General features: G+C 54.6%; 2 protein-coding genes across 2 annotated transcripts; both read right to left on the bottom strand.

Moving 5' to 3' along the window:
- Window positions 1–6714: 6714 nt before the first annotated feature.
- On the bottom strand, window positions 6715–9227 carry SUCNR1 (succinate receptor 1). Its single transcript, XM_059479681.1, has 2 exons — window positions 9009–9227; window positions 6715–7662 (listed from the first exon to the last, which is right to left on the bottom strand). The coding sequence occupies exons 1-2, from the start codon at window positions 9009–9011 to the stop codon at window positions 6715–6717; spliced, it is 951 nt and encodes a 316-aa protein (XP_059335664.1). The 5' UTR covers window positions 9012–9227.
- Window positions 9228–11819: 2592 nt separating this feature from the next.
- AADAC (arylacetamide deacetylase) lies at window positions 11820–19174 on the bottom strand. The gene is made up of 5 exons (XM_059479259.1): window positions 19004–19174; window positions 15467–15689; window positions 15183–15252; window positions 14688–14859; window positions 11820–13624 (listed from the first exon to the last, which is right to left on the bottom strand). Exons 1-5 carry the CDS (start codon window positions 19139–19141, stop codon window positions 13016–13018), a joined length of 1212 nt encoding a protein of 403 aa, XP_059335242.1. The 5' UTR covers window positions 19142–19174; the 3' UTR covers window positions 11820–13015.
- Window positions 19175–21124: the final 1950 nt, after the last annotated feature.

The following is a 21124-nucleotide window of genomic DNA, read 5'->3' as shown; positions in this document are numbered from 1 at the left end:
GGCCGGAGCGGAGCCGCACACCCCAGCCCTGGCGGCTGCCCTGAACCCGGCTCGGGCACAGCCTGGCCGGGAGCGCATCGCAGCCCTGGCGGCTCCCCCGGGCACAGGGCAGCCCGGGCACAGCCTGGTCTGGAGCCGAGCCGCACACCCCAGCCCTGGCGGCTGCCCTGAACCCGGCTCGGGCACAGCCTGGCCGGGAGCGCATCGCAGCCCTGGCGGCTCCCCCGGGCACAGGGCAGCTCGGGCACAGCCTGGCCGGAGCGGAGCCGCACACCCCAGCCCTGGCGGCTGCCCTGAACCCGGCTCGGGCACAGCCTGGTCTGGAGCCGAGCCGCACACCCCAGCCCTGGCGGCTGCCCTAACCCGGCCCGGGCACGGCTCCGCTCGGCTCGGCTCGGCTCGGGGGATGCTGGCCACAGAGAGGATGCTCAGCTGTGTGGGACAGCCAAGACTCTCCATGTCCCTGCCTGGGTGAAGGCATTGCCTTTTTGGCACATTTTGAAGGGATGCCTAAAGGCTTCCTCCAGCCTTGCAAACACTCCAATCAATCTATCTTTCTGTCTCTTCAGGAAACCACAGCCCCCAGTTTCTTGAGAAGACACTGCTAATTCACATGGGTCTAGTTGAGACCTACTTTCAGACACATCCTCTGCTATCAGACACCCTCCAAACAAGCATTTTATTGCACATTTTCCCAGCCTGAGGAATTAACCAACCAGATAAAGACGTTACTACCGTGGAGCAACTTCTCTGGCTGACAGCCCTCATCTGGATGCACCAGCCCCATCTTGTCAGACCCAAGGCAAAATAATCTGAATAAAAATATAAGAAGGTGACAAGAGTGTTGGTTCTGCCTTGCTCTCATCAAGGCCGAGTCAAAGAAGACAGTTTCAGGGTTTTCTTCTGAAATCACACATTGCTCAAGAACTGCCAACAGGATGATGGAACCCCAGTGAAGCAGAGCAGGGTGACCAGCACAGCCCCAGAGAGGACAGACAGAACGCACCTCACACTTCTCTCTGACACAAACCAGGAGCTGCCCTGAGCCGCTGTTCTATGGCACAGCTGTTCACAGAGCACCCATCCCCTTGGGCAGTGTCCGGGCTCCTGGCCCTGTTCCAGCCCCTCCACAGCCTGCCATGCCACGGACAGAAAACCTGAGCAGTGCCCAGTACAGAGCAATTGGTGCACTGGGCATACTGGGATGCAGGGTGACACCACCAGGGCCGGGGTTAATGATCAGCTCATTCTGTAAACACCAGCTGCTTTCTCTAACTCGGTATTTGGAGATGCACTCTTTCTAATTAAGTAGTGACTATAGTTACGTGTCGTAAAAATCAGATTGCAAATAATTAATCATTAGGTCATGTTTTAATTGGGTTATTTTTAGTGAAAAGGCATCCTTTGTCTCTTGTGGTTTTGAAAAGTATATAAAGAAAAATATGAAAGATACTATTACAGCAGGAAAGAAAAATAAATAAGAAGTGGCACATCCAGACAGTGAGTGCATTCAACAGGTTTACAGTCTGCCTGTTACAGGCATGAACCAGAAACTTGCTCTAAAATAAGATTTAAGGAGCCCAAGGAATCAAAATCAAGTCTGTCATGCTAAGAAATACTTTTGGAGAAACTTACATTCGATGCTATCAGTACAACAGGCTGAATCAGTGTAATGATAGGCAGCAGCTTTCAGAAAAACTGATTTCTCTGCTGTAATTCAATATAGGAATAATGTAGCTAAGAGGAACCATTTAACTCTCTTTATTTTTATCTTTATCGGTGTAAAGCAAATACATAGAGTGGTCTGAAAGGCATTTTAGGAGGTAAGCAGGCTTATCCTTCCTCACACAGCAGCTGGTCTGGAAAAGCTGCGTTCATAAATATGGCAAAAGTCACACCAAACCCCTTGGAAGTTTGTATGTCACAGCAAGCAGAGGAACTGTTAATGAGAACAGGATAATTGTAACTAAACATTAATTCCTCTGTATTTATTTTGGTACAAGGTCAATTCTGATGTTATTTCTTCCCTTGCCAAGTTATACCAAACACTCTGCCCAAAGGTGTTGCAGGCAGGAGAAAACAAAGACTGAATTAATCTCTGATGGGAACAGGAAAAGTCATTTTGGGATCCTTTGAGGTTACTACTGAAATCCTTCTAGGAAATGACAGAAATCAAAGCAGAGGAGAGAGCATCTGCTCGTCAGCTCCAGCTGCATGCACGGGATGAGGATGAAGGAGGTGCACTGGTGGCAAGGCAGGGATGGGGCTGGGACAGACACGGGGGTCACAGCCCCCTCCTAAACACAACCAAACCCTGCATCCAAAGGGCCTTTATGGAATGCAGCCATCTAAAGCGTCCCGTGACACTTCCCCAATGAAGCACAATGAGCAGCACAAAGCATCACCATTTTGTAATGATTGCCCTGAAATGCACAACAACTAATTAAAAGGAAATAAGAAAAAACACCCTGAAAGACAAATGGGCACTGAAAGTAATTTGCTCCCAGGGATCAGGGAAAGCTTATTTCTCTGTGACAGAACTATAGACACAAACCTCAGAGAAGCCAGCATTTCTTAGGGCAGTCAATAGCTAAAACATTCCCTGCAAAAATATTGGGTTGAAATACACAGAAACTAGAATATCCCCATACACCATAAAGAAAAATAAACATTAGGGTGATAAAGTACTTCCTCTCCTGTCAGAAATGTATTGCTAGATATAATATCATGGCAATTGAACCTCATACATGAGGTTTTTAAATCCAGGCCCCCGTAGAAATGTGCTGTAACAGGATGGTGTTTGTTTTCCCTGGCTGCTGCTCACCCTGGAGAGCCCCCAGCCATTGTGCTCCTGCAGGAGGAGGATTTCCGCTGGTAAACCTGCCAGGGAGCACAACCAGGCACCCCAGGAGCTGCATTTCCTTAGGAGAGTGGGAAACCCCTCGAGTGCCAGGGGCTGCTCAGTGACAAAGGCGATGCGAGCAGCCCAAGGCCCAGCGGGTGAAGTCGTGTTTGTTCTGAGCCTCTCCATGGGCTGACCGGGGAAAGGAGCTGTGGGGACTGTCTGAAGAAAAAAAGAGAAAGAGAGAAAGTCCCAATTGCTTTATAGCTACCATTCCAAGGATGGAGGGAGCCCATGGGAGTACTCACACAGCCCCAGCCGTTTGCCAGGCCAGCTGAGGACACAAATGCCGCGTGTCCCTGCCGTGTGTCCCTGCAGAGGCAGAAGTGCCGTGTGTCCCTGCCCTGTGTCCCTGCCGTGTGTCCCTGCAGAGGCAGAAGTGCCGTGTGTCCCTGCCCTGTGTCCCTGCCGTGTGTCCCTGCCGTGTGTCCCTGCAGAGGCAGAAGTGCCATGTGTCCCTGCCATGTGTCCCTGCCGTGTGTCCCTGCAGAGGCAGAAGTGCCGTGTGTCCCTGCCGTGTGTCCCTGCCCTGTGTCCCTGCCGTGTGTCCCTGCAGAGGCAGAAGTGCCGTGTGTCCCTGCCCTGTGTCCCTGCAGAGGCAGAAGTGCCGTGTGTCCCTGCCGTGTGTCCCTGCAGAGGCAGAAGTGCCGTGTGTCCCTGCCCTGTGTCCCTGCCGTGTGTCCCTGCAGAGCCCGGGGCAGCTCCAGGCAGGTCCCTGGGCTCACAGCTGCTCCTCGTACCTCCATTTACAGAGACATTTCCCCGTGGTTTCCCTTGTAACCCAGCTCAAAGGGTTGGTTTTTTTGCACATTGCCTCTCAGTTACTCCACCTGCAGAGGCCTCCCTTCACCCCTCCTGCCTCAGCACAGAGCAGCTCTCCTCACGTTGCTGCTCATTTCCCATAAACCAAACTGGGTCCCTTTATTTCTCTGCAGGAGCTCCTGGCTCCACCTGGCTGTCCCACCACAGCCCTACACCACAATGCACGTACAAGCTCTCTCTCCAGCAGATCACCCAACCAGCCTTCCCCAAGAAGTGCCACATTCTGCAGTAATTTTTTCTGCTGTAACTTTAGTTACAAAAGAGACTTTTGAGAACTGTCACCTCATTCTTACCTGCTCAGCCTGCTCCTTCCTTGTGACCCCCACCAGCACAGCCCACGGGCAGCACAGGGTCCTTGTGCAGGCAGGAAAGCAGCACCACAGCCCCTGTTTAACCCTTTGGGCCCCACATCCTGTCTGATGGGGCTCCTGGGCCAGGTGGGACCCATTGCCCCCTCTGGCCCCTCACCTGGACACCGCCCAGCCCGTGCCCAGCCCTGCATCACCTGGCTGGGAGGGCAACAGCTCCCTGTTCCCCCAGCTGGGCTGTGCCAGCTCAGCCCCCACTGTCCCATCAGAAAGAAGGAATTGGGCCAGCAGCACGAGGGCTGTGTCTGCCCCTGAACAGCATTCACCAGACAGGGCAGGCCTCTGGGAAGGAAAAAGAATTCCTAAGACCAAGCCTTGGAGAAGCCAAAAGCACAGGATTTATTTCAAAAGGCAGTGGGCAAACTGAGGGATTGCTTTATTTATAAAATAATTGCTTCATCTGGACGGTTGTGAGACCTTCCATCCTGTGACTCTTATAGTGGCTGTGTCAGGAAGTGAGGCAAGAGTGCAAGAATGAACAAAGCAGCACTTAAATGTTCCACTTCACTTATGTGGGTCAAAATCTCGATAAGACACAGAAAGCTGAAAGGAAAATGAGTCTTGCAGGCGCCTTGCTCTGGCAGCCCTGCAGTGCTCTGCGCCCAGGTGGTAGTGCGTTCTGCTCAGACCCTGATGCTGCTGATCCAAAAGCTGCTGGAGCAAACAGGTGAAGCTCCAGGTGTTCCCATGAGTGTGCCTGCACACCTGGCTGCTGCCCAGAGACCTCGGGGGGCTGCAGAGCTGCCCTCACCTCACCAGCCAGAGCACAGGCTGCCCAGAGGGTGAAGCTCCTCCCGGGCTCCACGAAGACTATTTTCAGCTCATGTATTTTTAGAAAGTGAAAACCAAATTGAAACCAAGCAGAAGTCAGCTGAATTAGTATCTTCATTACTGTCAACGTGAGCAGTTAAACTCTGAATGAGTGACATGGTCAGGAGCCCTGTGCTGGTGCCAGCCCCTTGCAGGTGCCCAGGGCAGCCACCCCTCACACAGCACTGCCCTAAACCCACAGCCCCTGTGTGGGCAGCCTTGCTCTTCTCTTACAAATCATTATCATTAACACACTGCAGAGCAGCAGCTGCTGTGGCACAGAGCACTGCAGAGAGCTGGGGCAAGCAGCAGAGGCGGCTGAGCACAGAGTTGGGCAGTGCAGGGCAAAAGGTGATGGGAACAAACCTGGGAAATTCCCTCTAAATGTCAGGAAAAACACATTTTACACATTCCAAGCTGCAGAGGACCTGAGGTTTGGTAGGGTTTGGAACGAATAAGAAATAGATGCACGTGTTCTCTCGTGGGTGTGAAGCTGGCTGTGAGTTCCCTGCAAGGACGGGCTCCTGCAGGTCGCACTGAAGGGGAGGCTGAGCCCAGCCCGGTGTGCTGGCCCTGGGAAAGTGTCTGTGGGGCTGCAGGGAGGGCCGGGGCAGCCCCAGCCCCTGCCCTGCCCTCACCCTCTTCCCAGGAACAGTTATTTTTAGGTCACTTACCGCCACTAAAACATACTTGGACTGTTTTCAGGCTGACTCACAGCTGAATTCCTGTTCTGGAGGCATTTTCAGTCCACACCCAAAATAAGGAAAGACAAAACAAAATGAAACCAAGAAGGCCCTGTCTGAATCAGAACCAAAGCCTGTGCCCAGCTGTGCTGATGCCTGCAGCCCAAGGGTGGCTCTGCCTGGGGGAACCTGCACCCACCTTGGTCCTGCTTAGCCCAGCTCAGGTGAACCTGGTGGTGCTTTGGAGCTTTATTAACTGAAATTTCTCCAAGTACCACTCAGGAGTAGAAGAATTAAGCAGAGAGGAACATGCATGTGGAGCTTGAATGTGGTGGTTTATATTATCTTTTTTATCACATTTTTAATTGCAAAACCAGCAGCATCACAGTTAATTGTGTAATGATCAGAAGTTTCACTCATTAGTTTAGGGAAACAGAAGTCATGGAAGCTTTAGAGGTTGCCACTAATTCAAAGGTACAAACCAGGGCTGTCCCAGAAGGGGGAAGGACCAGAGCCCAGCAGGTTTTTGAGTCCCTCTGAGGTGCTGGGCTCTGTGTGGAGCAGGGATCAGGCAGGGACTGGCTCCTCATTAGCTCCTGGTTCATTAGTGCAACTGCTAATGAACTTGAACTAAGGTCTGAGTTCTGCCTCAGGCTATAGGTTCCACGGGCACTTATAGACAGCTATAGTGAGGCTAGGTAGCTCCATACCCTGGTGAGTGGCTGTGTGAGCGCCCCTGTGAGCGTGCCTGGCTGTCCTGGTGACCCATGAAGCACTTTTTGTCCCGGCCCAGGCCCAGGTTATGGCTCACAGAGCAGCTGTCTGAGAGCAGCGTGCTGTCCCTCAGAGAGCTGCCTTGATGGCTTTTGATGGCAGTATCAGTGGGCTGTGGAGCATCCCAGTTCTGGCCTGTGGGAGCGAGCACAGCATCCCTCCTGGCTTGCTGGAGGCAGCTCAGCAGAAATCTCCTGCACGACGAGGTGACAGGTGCATTTAGAGGAACACAATCAGCTCATACCTATTCTATTGCATAAATAAAGTTATCTAAAACAATGGCACATTGCTGAATGCTCTCCCTCAGAGAGTTTCCTCCCAGACCTCTCCCACCACAAGGGGTGTGCTTACTCATTCACCTCCCAGTGGCTGTCAGCCTGCCCAGGAGCTGTCTTGTTTTGGCCATCAGCATCTCTCTGAAGTGGTCACCCATCAGGAAATAAAAGATGGGATTAATGGCACTGTTTAGGAAGGCAAAGGGTCTGGTGATGATGTAAGCAGTGGTGATGACTCTCTGCGTGCCCCCAGAGACGTTGAGGGCCGGGATTCGGGAGGCGATGCGCACGTTGCGCATGACGTGGTAGGGAGTGAAGAGCAGGGAGAAGGTCACCACGGTGAGGATCACCAGGGTCAGGGGCTTCTCCAGGGTCAGGGCGGAGCGGATCTGCTCGCTCCTGTTCTGCAGAAAACAAACCATCTTCAGGTAGAAGCAGCCCATGGTCAGGAGGGGAATGAGGAAGCCAAAGACGGTCAGGAACATGCTGTAGACGAGGCTTGTCACGGGGTCCCCAGAGCTGGCGTAGTCAAGGCACTTGTAGTTATTGGCAGCTGTGACAGGCTCCAGGAAATACAGCAGGGGCAGCAGCTCCAGGATCACCCCGATCCACACGGCAACAGACACCGCCACAGCCGTGTTCCTCTTCTGCAGGATGTGGTCCCTGAAGGGGTGCTTCATCAGCATGTACCGGTCAACGCTGATGACCATGAGGAACAGGATGCTGCTGTACAGGTTGGCGTGCAGCAGGAATCTGTTGCTGTGGCACAGGGTGCTCTCTGCCCACTGATCTTTGGAGTAGCTGTTCACCAGATTTGGCAGAGTGCACAGAAATAGCAAATCTGATATGGATAAATTGAACAGGTAGACGTTGCCGCTTTTCCATTTTTTCAGGCAGAAAACATAGCCAAACACCACGATGATGTTTCCAAGGGCACCTATAATGAACTCAAGGCTGTACATGGTGGAGAGATAATACTTTTCCAGTACTCTGTTTGTCGGAAGATGGCCACTGGTCTCGTTCACAGCCTGGAAAATCACAAGAAAAAGAAATAAACACCAAACCCAAGTAAAAGACCATAGCACAGTTATTGTTATATCATTGCTGTAATCAGTGAATGCAGCCTGCAATTTCCTTCCAGCCTACAGGGTAAGTAGATAAGTGACCTCAAATATCTCTCCCACACGGGACTGGTACTTGCAGACGCTGATCAGAGTTACAGAAGGAGATGAAAACTCACCCGAGCAAAGACCTGTGTGAGGAACTCAAAGTGGGAGCATCACCTGAATGAAGGCATCAGTCACAGTGTGCCAGCTTGGCCAAAGCCAGGGCAGTACCGGGGCCAGGAAAGTGAAACCAGCCCGTGGGTGCCCTGTCAGAGCCTCGTGGAGTCATCTGCCCCTGTTACCCAACTCCAGTCCCGTGGGTCCTGCCTCATCACTGAGGGGTTTGCTGACGGGGCCGGTGAGGGATGAAGGCAGCAGCGCTGCTCAGAACTGGCTGGGGAGCCAGGAGAGATGTGTTTGTTAAATTAACCCAGCCCTTAATCGAGCGCTTTGTGAGCTGTGCTGCAAACTGGGTACCAGAATTGCACGGAGGATGGAGCACATCTCCTGTGCCTTCTGCCAAAGCTTCCTTCAAAGCTGCACCACACATGAGCTTGCTTTCTTTCTAAAGGCTGGTTAAAAAATGCTTTCATCTCCAGGGAAGGAAACAGAGCAGCATCTCAAGTGTTTACTCCCTCCCTCCTCAGCAAAGCCACCTGTCCCTGCCACAGGACACAGACAGCTTTTGGTGACAGCCTTGGATAAAGTGTCAGCAAACAACTGGAAAGCAGGGAAAACCAAATGCCAGAAACTGGGATATAGATCAAAACTGAACTCAAGCTAAGGTTAAGCATTTCCAAAGCTGTTTTGGTGTCAAGAACTTGCTCACAGGTCTTTGTCCTCAAAGCAGAGATCAGCTGTATTTCATTTCGAAGGGAGATGATGAGGCAGAGCAAAAACTCCATCAAGCCATTTCCATCAACTCTCTACACTTACTGTGTGCCCCCCAGGAGACAGAAATGCTACAGAGAGCCTTTACTCTGCTCAGACCTCACCTGCTGAGCCCTGTCTGCTCGGTTCTTGAGGAGAAACTCAACACCTTAGCGAGATTCTAGTCTAGAAAGCACATCCCAGACATCAGCAATTTCAATAGCGACAGTAATTGAAAGTTCGGTATGGACAGATGCAGTAATTGAAAGTTCGGTATGGACAGATGCATTAATTCAGAAGTTGTTAGGAAATGGATCAGTTTAAGGCGAGAAGGAAGAGCAGTTGGAGCCCCCCCAGAAGCGTGGGTGCCATGCAGGGTGCCCATGGTGGAGCCTTACCATGGCCGGGCCGTGCTGCCTCGCCGCGGGTCCGGCGCAGCTCTGCGGTCCGCGCGGCGCCGCCGCCTCTCACTCAATCATTAACGACCAGGGCAAGGCGGATCTGATGCCAACAGCACTTCCCCTTGGCAGGAACCCGTGGGGAACCAGCCGGGGGGAGGCACCCCCTGCTCCCATCCCATGCCCTGGGACAGCCGGGGCTGCAGGAGGGCAGGCCGGGGCAGGAGGAGCAGCAGCTCCTCACACAGCAGCACCAGCTCCTCACACAGCAGCACCAGCTCCTCACACAGCTCCCTGCTCTACTGGCATTGCTGTAGAAACTACTGGCAAAGATAAAAATACAATAATGCTGCTAATGCGGAGTGACCACACCCCACAGCCAATAATTGCACCCCTCTGCCGTGGGCAGGGACGCTCCCACTAGAGCAGGCTGCTTCAAGCCCCATTCCACCTGGCCTTGAGCATCCTCAGGTATGGGGCAGCCACAGCTTCTCCACCTTTCCCTCCCCTTTTTTTGTGATGTACTTCACAGTTAGCAAATATTAACCTCATTAATATATATAAAAAGTTATTGTAGCTTTTCTCTGTGGACAAGGCCAATAAATCAGCTCATATTTAGGCATTACCAAAGCTGATTTGAAATTTCCCCCATGGCTAATAACCGACACTGGCTTCTCATTTACCACCTTTTAAATATCTTGTTCATTCAGGCAACTGCTGTTGCGCTGAAGGATAAAATAGGGCTGAAGAAATGGAGCATTTCTTCCTTCCTGCTGCAGTAACTCCTCAGAAAACTGGTGAGGGAGCAAGAAATGCTCATTTCAGTAGGCTTAGATTGGTCCCTGCTTTACAGCTCTGCAACCATTGCCTCAGTTGGTTGTACTTCTAAGCAGTTTTCTATCCCCTGGTTATTTTGGGGCTGTCCCAGTCACACACGCTGGCATTCCATTGCCTTTCAGCAGCCCTGTCCATCAGGATCACCTGAGCTGGGCTCAGCACGGGCTCTGTGCTGGCTGGCACTGCAGGCCTGCAGCTCCCAGTGCTCCTGCCAGGGCAGGTTGGGTGCTGCTGGGCTCTGATGGGGCTCCAGCCCAGGAACCAGCAGGGACCCCAGATCTCCATGGGGTGAGCAGTGGTGGCAGCCTTGGGACCCTCCCCGAGCCCTCCTCAGGAACAAGGGCCCGGCTGAGCACACCAGGAGCAATCAACCAACACTGCCAAAACCACCAGAAACACAAGAGCACTGTCCAGTTCTGGGGTTTGGGGTTTCGGGGGTGGTTTGTTGGGGATTTTTTGGGTTTTTTAACCGGTGTAGTACTGCAACAAAAAGTTAAGGATTCTTAAGAAAAGGGTGATGGGGAAGCCCAGATTGGTGGGGATATTTTGAGGATGCTTCATTTCCTCCTTGACTCACCTGCAAGCATGAAGCCCCTCTGTTCATGCAGCTCCCACTGCACCCTGTGGCAGGAGCGTCTGTGACCAGTGTCCCTGTGCTTGGGCGTCCTTGGAGGGTTTGATCTCTGCACCCAGAGCTGGCTCATAACGGGGTTGTGGACCCACCATGGCGAGGCTGAGCTTTGTCCTTGACTGTCAACCACCAAACCCCATCCTCCCTTCAAGGGAAGGCTTGTGGAGATGTACCAGAGCCTTCCCTTCTGGTGGTTTGTCTTGTTTTTGGTGTGGATAAACTTACTGCAGCTCCAGCCTCTCCTGCCAGCAACATCAATAGTGCAGCTTTCACTGCCTCGTTTTGTGCCTCACCAGGCACTTCCAATCCCAAAACCTATTTTAGGAACCTAAACAAAAACACACAGCCCAATCAATCATGAGCCCATATTTAGGTGTTGGTGCTTAAAAGCCATTTACTTCTGGTTCCAAGAGCATCCTATAAAAACACACAAGGGAAGGTTGGCAATCTTTGGCTGGCATTGTTCCTTAGAACACAAATTTCTCTCCTGCCTTACAGGCAGTGTGCCTGGCAGCGCTGATGCCCGAGCCACGATGGAGGAAGCGCAGTGTCACAGGTGGCAGTGTAGATGGGGAGGATGGCCCAGGTGTGCTCCAGCTGGGCTGGCACAGGCTCCTCCAGCAGCCCTGAGGGGAGGCAAAGCCACCTGAGGCCAACACCTCAGCCCAGTGCTGCCCTAACAGCAACGTCCCAGCGCTGCGGGCAGGAGAGCACCAACGCCCCTCTGGCTCACAGCAGGGCAGCCTGCTGAGGGATGGGATGTGGGCACGTCCCCTCCAAACCAAAGCCACAGCCATCCCCCTGAGCAGCCTCTTCAGCAAGGTTGTCTCCTGGAAACCCCAGCTGGGCTCATTCCGTTGGCATTTACAACCCAGAAATGCCCATCCCAGGGAACACTCTTGTGGAAGTGACCCTAAAACTGTACAGAAAATCAAACCAAAGGTGTTAATGAGCAAAACCCCCAAGCCCAACTTCCTCAGGAGCACTAAGAGGCTGTTAATTAATCCCAAATGTGGGAGGAATAAAACGGCAGTGGAGCTGTGTCTGGCAGCAGAGGAGCCCAGGCTGTGGTGGGCACTGGGCTGTGCTGGCAGTGCTGCAGGGGGACCTGAGGAATAGCCCCCAAACCCTCTGGGACTGAGCACAGGAGCACAGGTGTGCACCCAGGGGGTGTGCAAAGGGGCCAGGACAGACCCACCCGAGCACGGCTGCTTCCCTCGAGCACAGCCCAGCCCAGCCCAGCCGGACTGGGGGCAGAGCTGGAGCTGGGGCTGTCTGCAGCAGCCACCCCTGGGCTGCCACTGCTCCCGATGCACGGGACACCAAGGGACAGAACACTGCTCTGCAATCAAAAACCAGTTTAATGTTTATATTCATCTGAATGAAGATGGAAAACAGCAATCATCCCCTACACATGCCATCTGAACAGGCTGCACGCACTCAGGAAAATAACCCAGAATTATTGAAGATTCAGTATCTTTTATGCAAAAGAAAAGGAGGATACGTGAAGTACCTGACCAGTGGTTCATTTACTTAAATCAACAGCCAACCCTTGTATTCATGCTTCAGTCAAAAGTTTTAGGGTTTATATTTAACACACAAAACATTTGCATAGAAGTTATTTGTTCCACATAGCCAGCTGAACTATGTTTCTTTTCCGAGCCTATAAAATTTCTAAGCTAATTCTACTTTTAAGAAATCATATGTGAAATCTGATAAAAAATTTCAAGGACAATTAGAATACCCAGTACAAGACTGAACAGATAAGTAGAGCACAGACCACGCAGCAGTGTTATCCTAAGTCTGGGACCTTCACAGCTTCCTTTTTCCAGTGAATATCCAGTGCTGGTGTGATTCACTAATTCCTGCTAGTGCAAGGATTAAAGAAAGGAAGTAGGAGTAAGATATGTGCTTTAAAAAAAAAAAGCAAAAAACCCAACACAACAAAAAACCCCAAATAAACAAACCCCCCAAAAGAAACAAACAAGCAAAGCCCAAAACACTTGCACAATTTTTAGCCATCCCACTGGGTTTCCAAGCACCTCCCTCAAGCTGTGCAGAGCGGGAGCAGCCTGTGATGGGGCAGGTCCCTGCAGCTGCCCCGAGCCTCCTGCAGCTCCCGGTGCTTCCCTGCAGCCCTGGCAGCAGCGGGGCCCCGCTGCCACATCCCACAGAGCCAGAGGGGACAGAAGGAACGGCCCCGAGCACGTCCCGTGTGCCCGCAGGCACCTGGCCTCGGGCACACACCACGGACTGAAGGTGCGACAGGAGAGAGAAGCAGCAGCAGAGAGCGGGCAGCAGATCCCAGAGGCTGCGGGGCCAGAGGAGGAACCCGGGGCAGTCCCGGCACTCTGGGGGTTTGAGGTTCGGATGGTAGCACTGGAGGAACGTTGGGTTGGGATCAGGCTGATTTCCTGCCAGACAGGGTGGGAAACGCTCCAGCCCCAGCACCGCGAGGATCGCAAAGGGGGACGGCGATCGCGGCCAAAATGCAGCGGAGCTCCAGTCCCGCCTGGGCACGCGAGGGGCTGACTTCGGCTCACAGGCTCTCCTTCAGCCAGCGCACGCAGGTGTCGAAGAGCCGCCGGCCCACGGCCAGCTCCAGCGGCCAGGCCAGGAAGGTCACGGCGCCGTGGAAGGCGTCCTTGGCGTGGTGGTGCGTGACGGGCACGCCGGCGGCGCGCAGCCGGGCCGCGTACATGGCGCCGTCGTCGCGCAGCACGTCGTGCTCGCAGGTCAGCACCAGGGCCGGGGGCAGGCGGCGCAGCCGCGCCTCGGGGGCCAGCAGCGGGCACGCTCGCGGGTCCAGCAGCCCCGGGACGCGCCGCGCCGGCCCCGCGGCAGCCAGGGCCGGGCCCTCGTAGGCGTGGGCGCCCCGCATGTCGGCGGGCAGCCAGCGGCTCCAGTTGAGCAGCGGCAGCAGCGGCGCGGCCTCGGGCGGCACGTGGCGGCCGCGGGCCATGGCGGCGCGCAGGGCCGGCTCCGGGCTCAGGTACTCGCTCCAGAAGCGCAGCATCAGCGCCCGCGGCAGCAGCGGCTTCTGCGCGTTGTCCCGGTACGACGGCAGGTCCAGGTCCAGCGCCTGCAGCGCGGGGTAGATCAGAACCTGAGCTTTCAGCTTGGTTTTCACTTCAGGGTCCTCCGACAGCTGCAGGAAAACAGAACCCGTTGCAAAGAATCGGGAAAGGTGTCGATTCTCCCGCACGGACAGATCGTCCGAGGTGAAGAATGAAAACGCACGTTTTGCAACGTGAGCAAAATAAGATTATCGATAAAACCAGGATAAAGAAATTCCGAATCTATAGGCAGGTTATCTAGAACAGCGTGCTGTAATAAAAAATTCTCAAACATCAAATATAATTTTATTTTATTTCTTATATTGAAGGATAATGATTTTGGGGGAATATTCTTTCTGAAATTTTGATGCTTTCTGAAGTATTGACAGAAAATTTTCTATAGCTACTGAAAATTTCTATTACATCATAAAGCTTTCATGTTTCTGGGTCTCTTTATCATTTCTCACAATTTATAGCATGTTCATCAGTTTGGCTTTTAACCCTGAGATGTTACAACTCAAGCAATTGCAATTCTGTGCATTTTAGAGATGTAACAAAATGTGATGAATTGAACATTGACATTTCTTACATGTCAATCTTTTCCCCTCTTCACTAATAAATTTTCCATTTTCTCCTTCATCTTCTGCCTTCAGCATCCACAGTAAATTCACCACCATTCCCAGGGTTTCGTTGCAGCCCAAACAGCTTCTCAAGAGAGCAACAACATGGTGCTGACTTTATTTAATAAAGCTGAAGGAGAAGTGCAAAAGGCACCAGACTGTATGCTCAGACACCGCAAAATTTAGTGAGGGTTTTTTTTTGTTTGCTTGTTTTCCCTGCTATTTGCATCTTTATGAGTCACATAGTTAAAATTCCCTTTGCAAACATCATGCCTAAACCAGACAACACGAGCTTAAGGTTGGAGTGATGTAAGGCCTGACTCTGGAGGGCAGGGAGCCTTTTTAGGGGACAGGTGTCTGGATGGCATAAAGCTCCTGTGATGGCACTGAGTGGCTCAGGCACAGCTGCCTGGTCCCCAGAGCCCTGTGACAATCCCGCAGGCTGTGACACCCTGACAGACCATGAGAGCAGCTTTCCTCAGTGGTGGTGAGGCTGCACAAACCCTCTTTGAGCTGCAAACCGTCGGTGCTGTACCTGCTGTGCCACGGCTGCAGCCAGGTTGCCCCCGGCGCTGTCCCCGGCCACGCAGACCCGCGCAGGGTCCACCCCGTACTGGGACAGCACCTTGTCCTGCAGGAAGAACTTGGTCACCGAGTACACGTCCTCAAACTGGGCGGGGAAACGGTGCGGAGGGGCCAGCCTGTAGCTGGGGGAGGCAAGAGCAGGGTGTTAGCACCTGCTGTTAATAAAGAGAAGGGTTTACTCCATCTCCCTGTTGGGGGATGTTTGTTTCTGTGCTCTGAGAAGTGGGAACTGTCTGTCCCAGCTTTATTACCCACCCATCTCCCTAAAGCCAAAATAGCCACCAGCCACAATTCCCCTGTCACCCTGGCAGCCTCTGCTCACACATGTGTGTAAGTCAGCAGGAAAGCACGCAATCAAACACAGGAACATTGAAAAATCAGATTAATTGAAACAGATTAATTTACTCCAAACCCTCATCCCATCTGGAAGGAGAATATCTCTTACTTGACTGACACCACGACAGCATTCAGCTCGTTTGAAATCCGCCGAGACATGAGATCGTAGCCATGCATGCCTGCAATGGAAGCCCAGTGCATGTGAGAACGGGCACACACACACAGAGCCCAGTCTGTTCCCCTTGGCAGCACTTTGAGCTGACTTTCCCGAACCTCCCCTGTTTTCAGCTGGTGAGACCCCCGTGCCCTGCTCCTCCTGTGCCAAGTGCCACGAAACCAAAGGCAGGGCAGTGAGGCGTGGGCACAGACCCAGCCGCGATGTGCAGGGCTCACCTGCGTCTCCCAGGCACCAGCCGCCGCCGTGGAAGAAGAGCACGGCTCTCCTGAGCCCCGCAGGCGGCCTCTGGGGCAGGAACAGGCGCACGGGGACCCCGCTGAGCTCCGTGTCCGTCACCGTGACGTTCTCGTCGGACGTGGGAGCCACCAGCTCCACCGTGGAGATCAGCCTCAGCCCCTCCATGTAGTGCATCAGCCCCAGCAGCTCCCCCAGCTCCGACTGCAGCACAAGACAGGGCAAGCTGATTCCAGGGCAGCCTATTCACTCCCAGACAGAATTCCCTGCAGCCTTTTGATGCTCTGTGCCGGTGTGTGAAGTCGCTGTGGCAGTCACACAAACAGGCCGGAGCAGAGTGCCCCCACCTGAGCCTGGCAGTGCCAGGAGCACTCATGGCATGCACCCACACTGCCACCAGCTGCCCAGCAAGGCCAGAGCCCGGCCAGAGCCAGGGCTGCTGCTCCATGCCACACCCAGACTTGTGCTCGGCGTTCATGCGGGTCACCTCTGCAGCCCAGTGTCAGCTCAGTGAGCCACCAGCACCAGCATTGTCCCACGGAGAGCCACCACAGCCCCTGGCCTGCTGCTGGCACCAGCGTGGTGTGGGGACAGCCCAGGGAGCACTGCAGAGCCACCCAGAGCCCCTGCACTGCTGCTGGCACCAGCACCTGGGCTCCTCCACCAGCACCCCGGCAATGGGACGTGACCCTCTTCCCACCCCAGCCTCACCACATCACAGCTGAAACAATAAGAAATAAAGCCAAGCTCTTACATGTTATCTGAAGGTGAAAACAGATGAAATTCAGAGCAGGTTGGGGTTTTAAAAGGAAGAAAACAGCCAAGCCTGGTGCAGAACCTGTTTGGAGTTTGGCTTCGCAGAGAAGCTTTATAGTCCCCAGGGAGATTGTGGAACCCCCACACTGAGTGGTTATCTGCTGACAGGTGTAACCTCTGGCCTTCCCACTCTGATAGTGGAAGCCATACAGTCTGACCCTGCCTGGTGCAGTTTTTTCCTTCAAATTGTATTTAAATCAACTGCTTTATCAACATCTATATATTACCAGGTTTTGAGCAACCTAGTCTAGTGGAAGGTGTCCCTGACCTTGGCGGGAGGGTGGAATGAGATGAAATTTAAGATCTTTTCCAACCCAAAGCAGTCTGGGATTCTGGGATTCCATGCTATAACCTTCTTTTTCAGGAGCTGGAATAGCACAGAGCTCAGCCCCTGCTGGCAGCCCTTGACAGGGATTGTCAGCACATTTTTGAGCCACCTCTCTCCAGGCTTGGAGCGGGTGATGCCAGGGGAGCCCTGCCAATCCCAGCGTGCTGGAACTGGGAGGGAGATGAGTGGGCAGGCCCTGGCACACGGCAAAGGGAAGCACAGGTCCTTGCCATCAGCTCCATGAAAACAAGCAAACACACATGCCCCTGCCAGAATTGCTGTTTTAGCCACCACATTGACACCGTTTACATAAACATGTCTCAGTTGTTGCTTTTCCCCCAAGGATTAACATCTTGGAAAAACAAATGTCTCAGTCAGAGTGAGTCCTGCTGTGACTCCAATGAGCCTGTGAAAGCCCATGGTGGGAGGAATTCCCTGAGCCCCAGCACTGAGGGTTTCCAGAGCTCTCAGGGCTGTTTTCCACAAGTGGACAATTTACATTGTGGAAAACCACTGGGCTGCTGCCTGCGGTTTCCAGGCCATATCAATAAAAGGAAATGGTGCCCTCATCTGAAAATCCTCATTGTCCCAGTGTGAGATCATGGGGTGTTATGGAGCGGCAGGAAAGCCAGCCACTTTGGGGCTGGGATCCCTGTGTTTTGGAAAGCACTTTCCTTGTGCTTTGCAAGGCATTTCCCCAGTCCCTACGGCAAGGACAGACCCACACCCTGTGCAGGGGAAGGGATCCTGGCTGTGCCCGGGCAGGGGCAGCGGCCCAGGGCTCCAGAGGGGCAGGGATTGGGATGGGGACCCTCGGGGGGCAGCCCATGAGCAGGGCCCAGGCTGGGTCTGTGCTTTTCCAGAGCTGGGCTGAGGAGGGGGGAGCTCTGGGGGGATGGCACACAGCGACAGCAAAACCCTCCTGCTGTGTTTTGTACCTTCCCCAAGGGCACAGGGCCCTTCCTGGAATGCCTGAGGGATTTGGGGCTCAGACTCCACAGCAAGTGGAGCAGGTTTGCTCTCAGAGGCTGCTCCCCAGCTTGGCAGCACATGGGGCCAGGACACAAGCACCAACAGGCCAGGGAGAGTTCCCAGCCTCCCTGCTAAAAGAGGGGGCACCCAGAGCCCCTGAGCTCACCCAGCAGGGCTGGGGGCTCCCCAGGAGCCACCACAACAGGGCATGGACATGTGCCGTGGCATGGGGCTCTTGGCACCCCCTTTGGGAGCCCAGAGAGGATTCTACTGCCCAGGAGTGCTCGAGGGTGGCACTGTGTCCCCTTTGCTCAAACCTGCACCAGGGAGTCAGAGAGACTGCACCAGGTCCCCTCTGAAACCCAGCCCTGCCCCAGTGAGCTCGAGTCACTGCCCTCCAACTGCACGGCCACTCAGGATATGCTTGGGACAATTTAGGGCCACCTCACTCTAATTTGCACCAGTGCAGCTCCAGGAGGCTGTGGCTCTGCCCATCCCTTGGGATTATGGATTCACAGGAGATGAGAGCGCAGTTACAAAAGGCGTGCCCACAGCCCCGCCGTGCCCAGGCAGGCAGGAGAGCAGCAGCAGGCGCAGCCCCACCTTGCAGGCGATCGCAGCACCGCTGTGCCAGGCAGGCAGGACAGCAGCAGCAGGCGCAGCCCCACCTTGCAGGCGATCGCAGCACTGCTGCGGCCAGCAGGGCCTCCCTGCAGAGGGACAGGGTGGCCGGGCAGCACCGGGCGTGCCAGGGCAAGGGGCTGCCCGTGCCCGCCTCCAGCAGGGCATTCAGCAGGGCAGGCAGCGCACCAGCACTGCTGAACACGGCTGCTTTCCTTCTCGCCGCTCTCATCTTCCACCACTCAGCCCCGAAACCAAAACACGAATCCCTGACGCACAAAAACCTCCTCATCCTCCCTGCTCCTGCAGGCAGGAGAGCCCTGGAGAGTACCCCCGCCAACAAGGGCTGTCTCACACAGAGATGTTGTTTTGTGCGGTTTTCAAGCCTTTTGGCCAGTGGATTGCCATGAAACCACAGAAATCAATAGAATGTGAGAGCTGCTGCAGCGTCCCCTCCCCGGACAGCCGGGGGAGCCGGGCAGAGGAGCCAGGGATGATTCGGGCAGCAGGGCTTGAGCTGCACAGCCCTGCACGGCAGGACAAGCCTGTCTGTGCCTGTCGGTCCCATGTCCCATTCGCTACTCTGAACGGCCCTTTCTAAGGCTGCAGGACCAAACCTTTCCTACGTTTCCTTCTATCACAGTCACAGTTCAGCGTTCCATTCTGCCCTCGGGTCCGTGTGACACACGCAGCACACACACACACACACACACACACACACACGCACCCCGTGCCATATCCCCGAGCCCACAGAACCCCCCTGCCCGGCCCCAGAGCTCACCAGGTGCCCCAGGGCCCTGATGGCAGCCGAGAGGAGCATCACGGTGCCGGGCTGGGCCAGCTCCGGGGGCAGCGGGCTGTAGATGTAGTAGGCGAGCAGGGCGGTGAGGAGGCACAGGCACAGCAGCCGGGCCCCCATCCTCGCACGATCCTCTCTGCGCTCCGGAGCCGCTCTCACCCACCCACCGCCTCCCAGCGAGCCAGCGCAGGGCAAAGTTAATCCCGTGTTTTGCTTGGGTCCCGGCCAGGAGGTGATTTCTTGTGTTACCACCCGGGGCAGAGGTTACTCCGCTGTGCAGCTTCCAAAACAACAGGTTTCACCAGCAGATTCCCTGTGCAGCAGCCGGGAGCCGCCGAGCCGGCCGGTCCGGCTCCGAGCCCCGCACCGAACCCCGCACCGGGCTCCGCAGTGAACCTCGCACGGAACCCCGAACCTCGCCCCGTCCCTGCCCCAGCCCCGCACTGAACCCCGCACCGAGCCCCGCTCCGAGCCCCCCGGGACAGGCGGCGGAGGGAGCGGGACGGGAGCGGCGGGGCCGCACGGTGACACCCAGGTGCCCACAGCCGTGCCGGGTGTCCCGGGGCACGGAGCTGCCGCTCTGCAAGGCAGGAGCTCGAGCAGAGCCTGCGACACAGCGGTTTTACCTTTTCGCATTAAAATGTAGGCGATTTCTTTGGCTAAATTCTACCAGCAGCAAATCGGCGCAGCCTCGCGCTCTCCGGCCGAGCAGCCTTTGGAGGAGCAGACAGAGCAGGAACATCACAGAAAGCTGAGAGCCGAGCCTTGTGCCACCTGCCCAAACACAAATGAAGATTGGCCCTTAGTCAGACTTTCAGACATTTAAGTTCTGAGCGCCTCTAAACTATTCAAGTATTTTAAAAATCCATCCCTGCTCTCTGTCCTCAGCACTTCTGCAGCACAACAGCCAGTGAAAGCCCAATGTTCCTGACCCCACTCCCACAAAACCGAGAGAGAACACAGCTCCATGGCCACTCCACCCAGCCTGCCGTGCCAGGTGCCGGCCAGGGCACAGGTGAGCTCACTCTGGCCCAGGTGAGGGTGGCCTGGGTCCCAGCAATGACACGTGGACACGCAGGGCTGGGCGCAGAGCAGCAAACCCATGTCCTCTTTTGCACAGCTCAGGTCTCTTGTCAGGGGCTGAGAGGTAAAACACAGGTAAAGAAGGCAGATCTCAGGTGGCACGGGAAGATGAGGCACAGCTGATGATGGGGCATGCAGGACAAAGTCCTCTCCTGCCCTGTCCCTCCCAGGAGAACAGGAGCCCCCAGGACGGCACTGGAGGAAGAGGAGGCCAGACTGGAACCACCACAAAACTGGTGTTTTATTTTGCTGCACTTAAGGAAGGTTTCCCACTCTCCTTCCAGGCTGGTCTCCAGGTGGAAGCGTGGCTGTGCAGCGACAGCCGGGGCTCTGCTCCTGCCCCGAGGTCACCCTTGCCTTAGGGCAGGAGATCACAGTGCTTAACCTTGAAAGACCCACTGTCTCATCCCATGGCAGAGCCACTCCCCTGCCCTCCAGTGAACCACCCCAGCAACCTCCCTGAACCCGCAGCACTCCCAGATGGAGGAAATCATAAACTGATGCACCCAAAGGAACCGTGCAGCACCAGCTGCAGCACCAGGTGCAATATGGAAATGCCTCTATGCCAATTTTGTGAGCGCCCTTTCAGTCAAAGGGACCAATTTTGTCAGAGCCCTTTCAGTCAAAGGGACAGCACAAGACCTCTGTGAGACAGGGGATGGGTGCCAAATGGAGCACATGGATGTTAAAATCCAGATCCATCCCACGCAGTGCTTACCCTTCATACCCCAGCACCAGCCCTGCACTGCCAGTGCTCTCCAGAGCCCACACCAGCACTGCTGGCTTGCTGTGCACCACCTGCTCCCCACCACTCACAGCTTTCTAAAGCAAACATTCCGTTTAGTCCTTTCCCTCCTTATTTATTTCATTCAATAAAATGAATGGAGCTTGGAGCACCTGGTCTAGTGGAAGGTATCCCTGCCCATGGCATGTGGGAGGAATGAGAGAATTTTAAGCCACTTCCCCAACTCAAACCATTCTGTAGTTATACAAGGATGAAATGTCACATTGCTGCTTTTC

This window comes from Ammospiza nelsoni, chromosome 10 (assembly GCF_027579445.1).
Source record: "Ammospiza nelsoni isolate bAmmNel1 chromosome 10, bAmmNel1.pri, whole genome shotgun sequence".
NCBI classification, from domain to species: Eukaryota; Metazoa; Chordata; class Aves; order Passeriformes; family Passerellidae; genus Ammospiza; species Ammospiza nelsoni.
The sequence above is the reverse complement of the archived record's forward strand: the minus strand, read 5'-3'. Positions and strand labels throughout refer to the sequence as shown.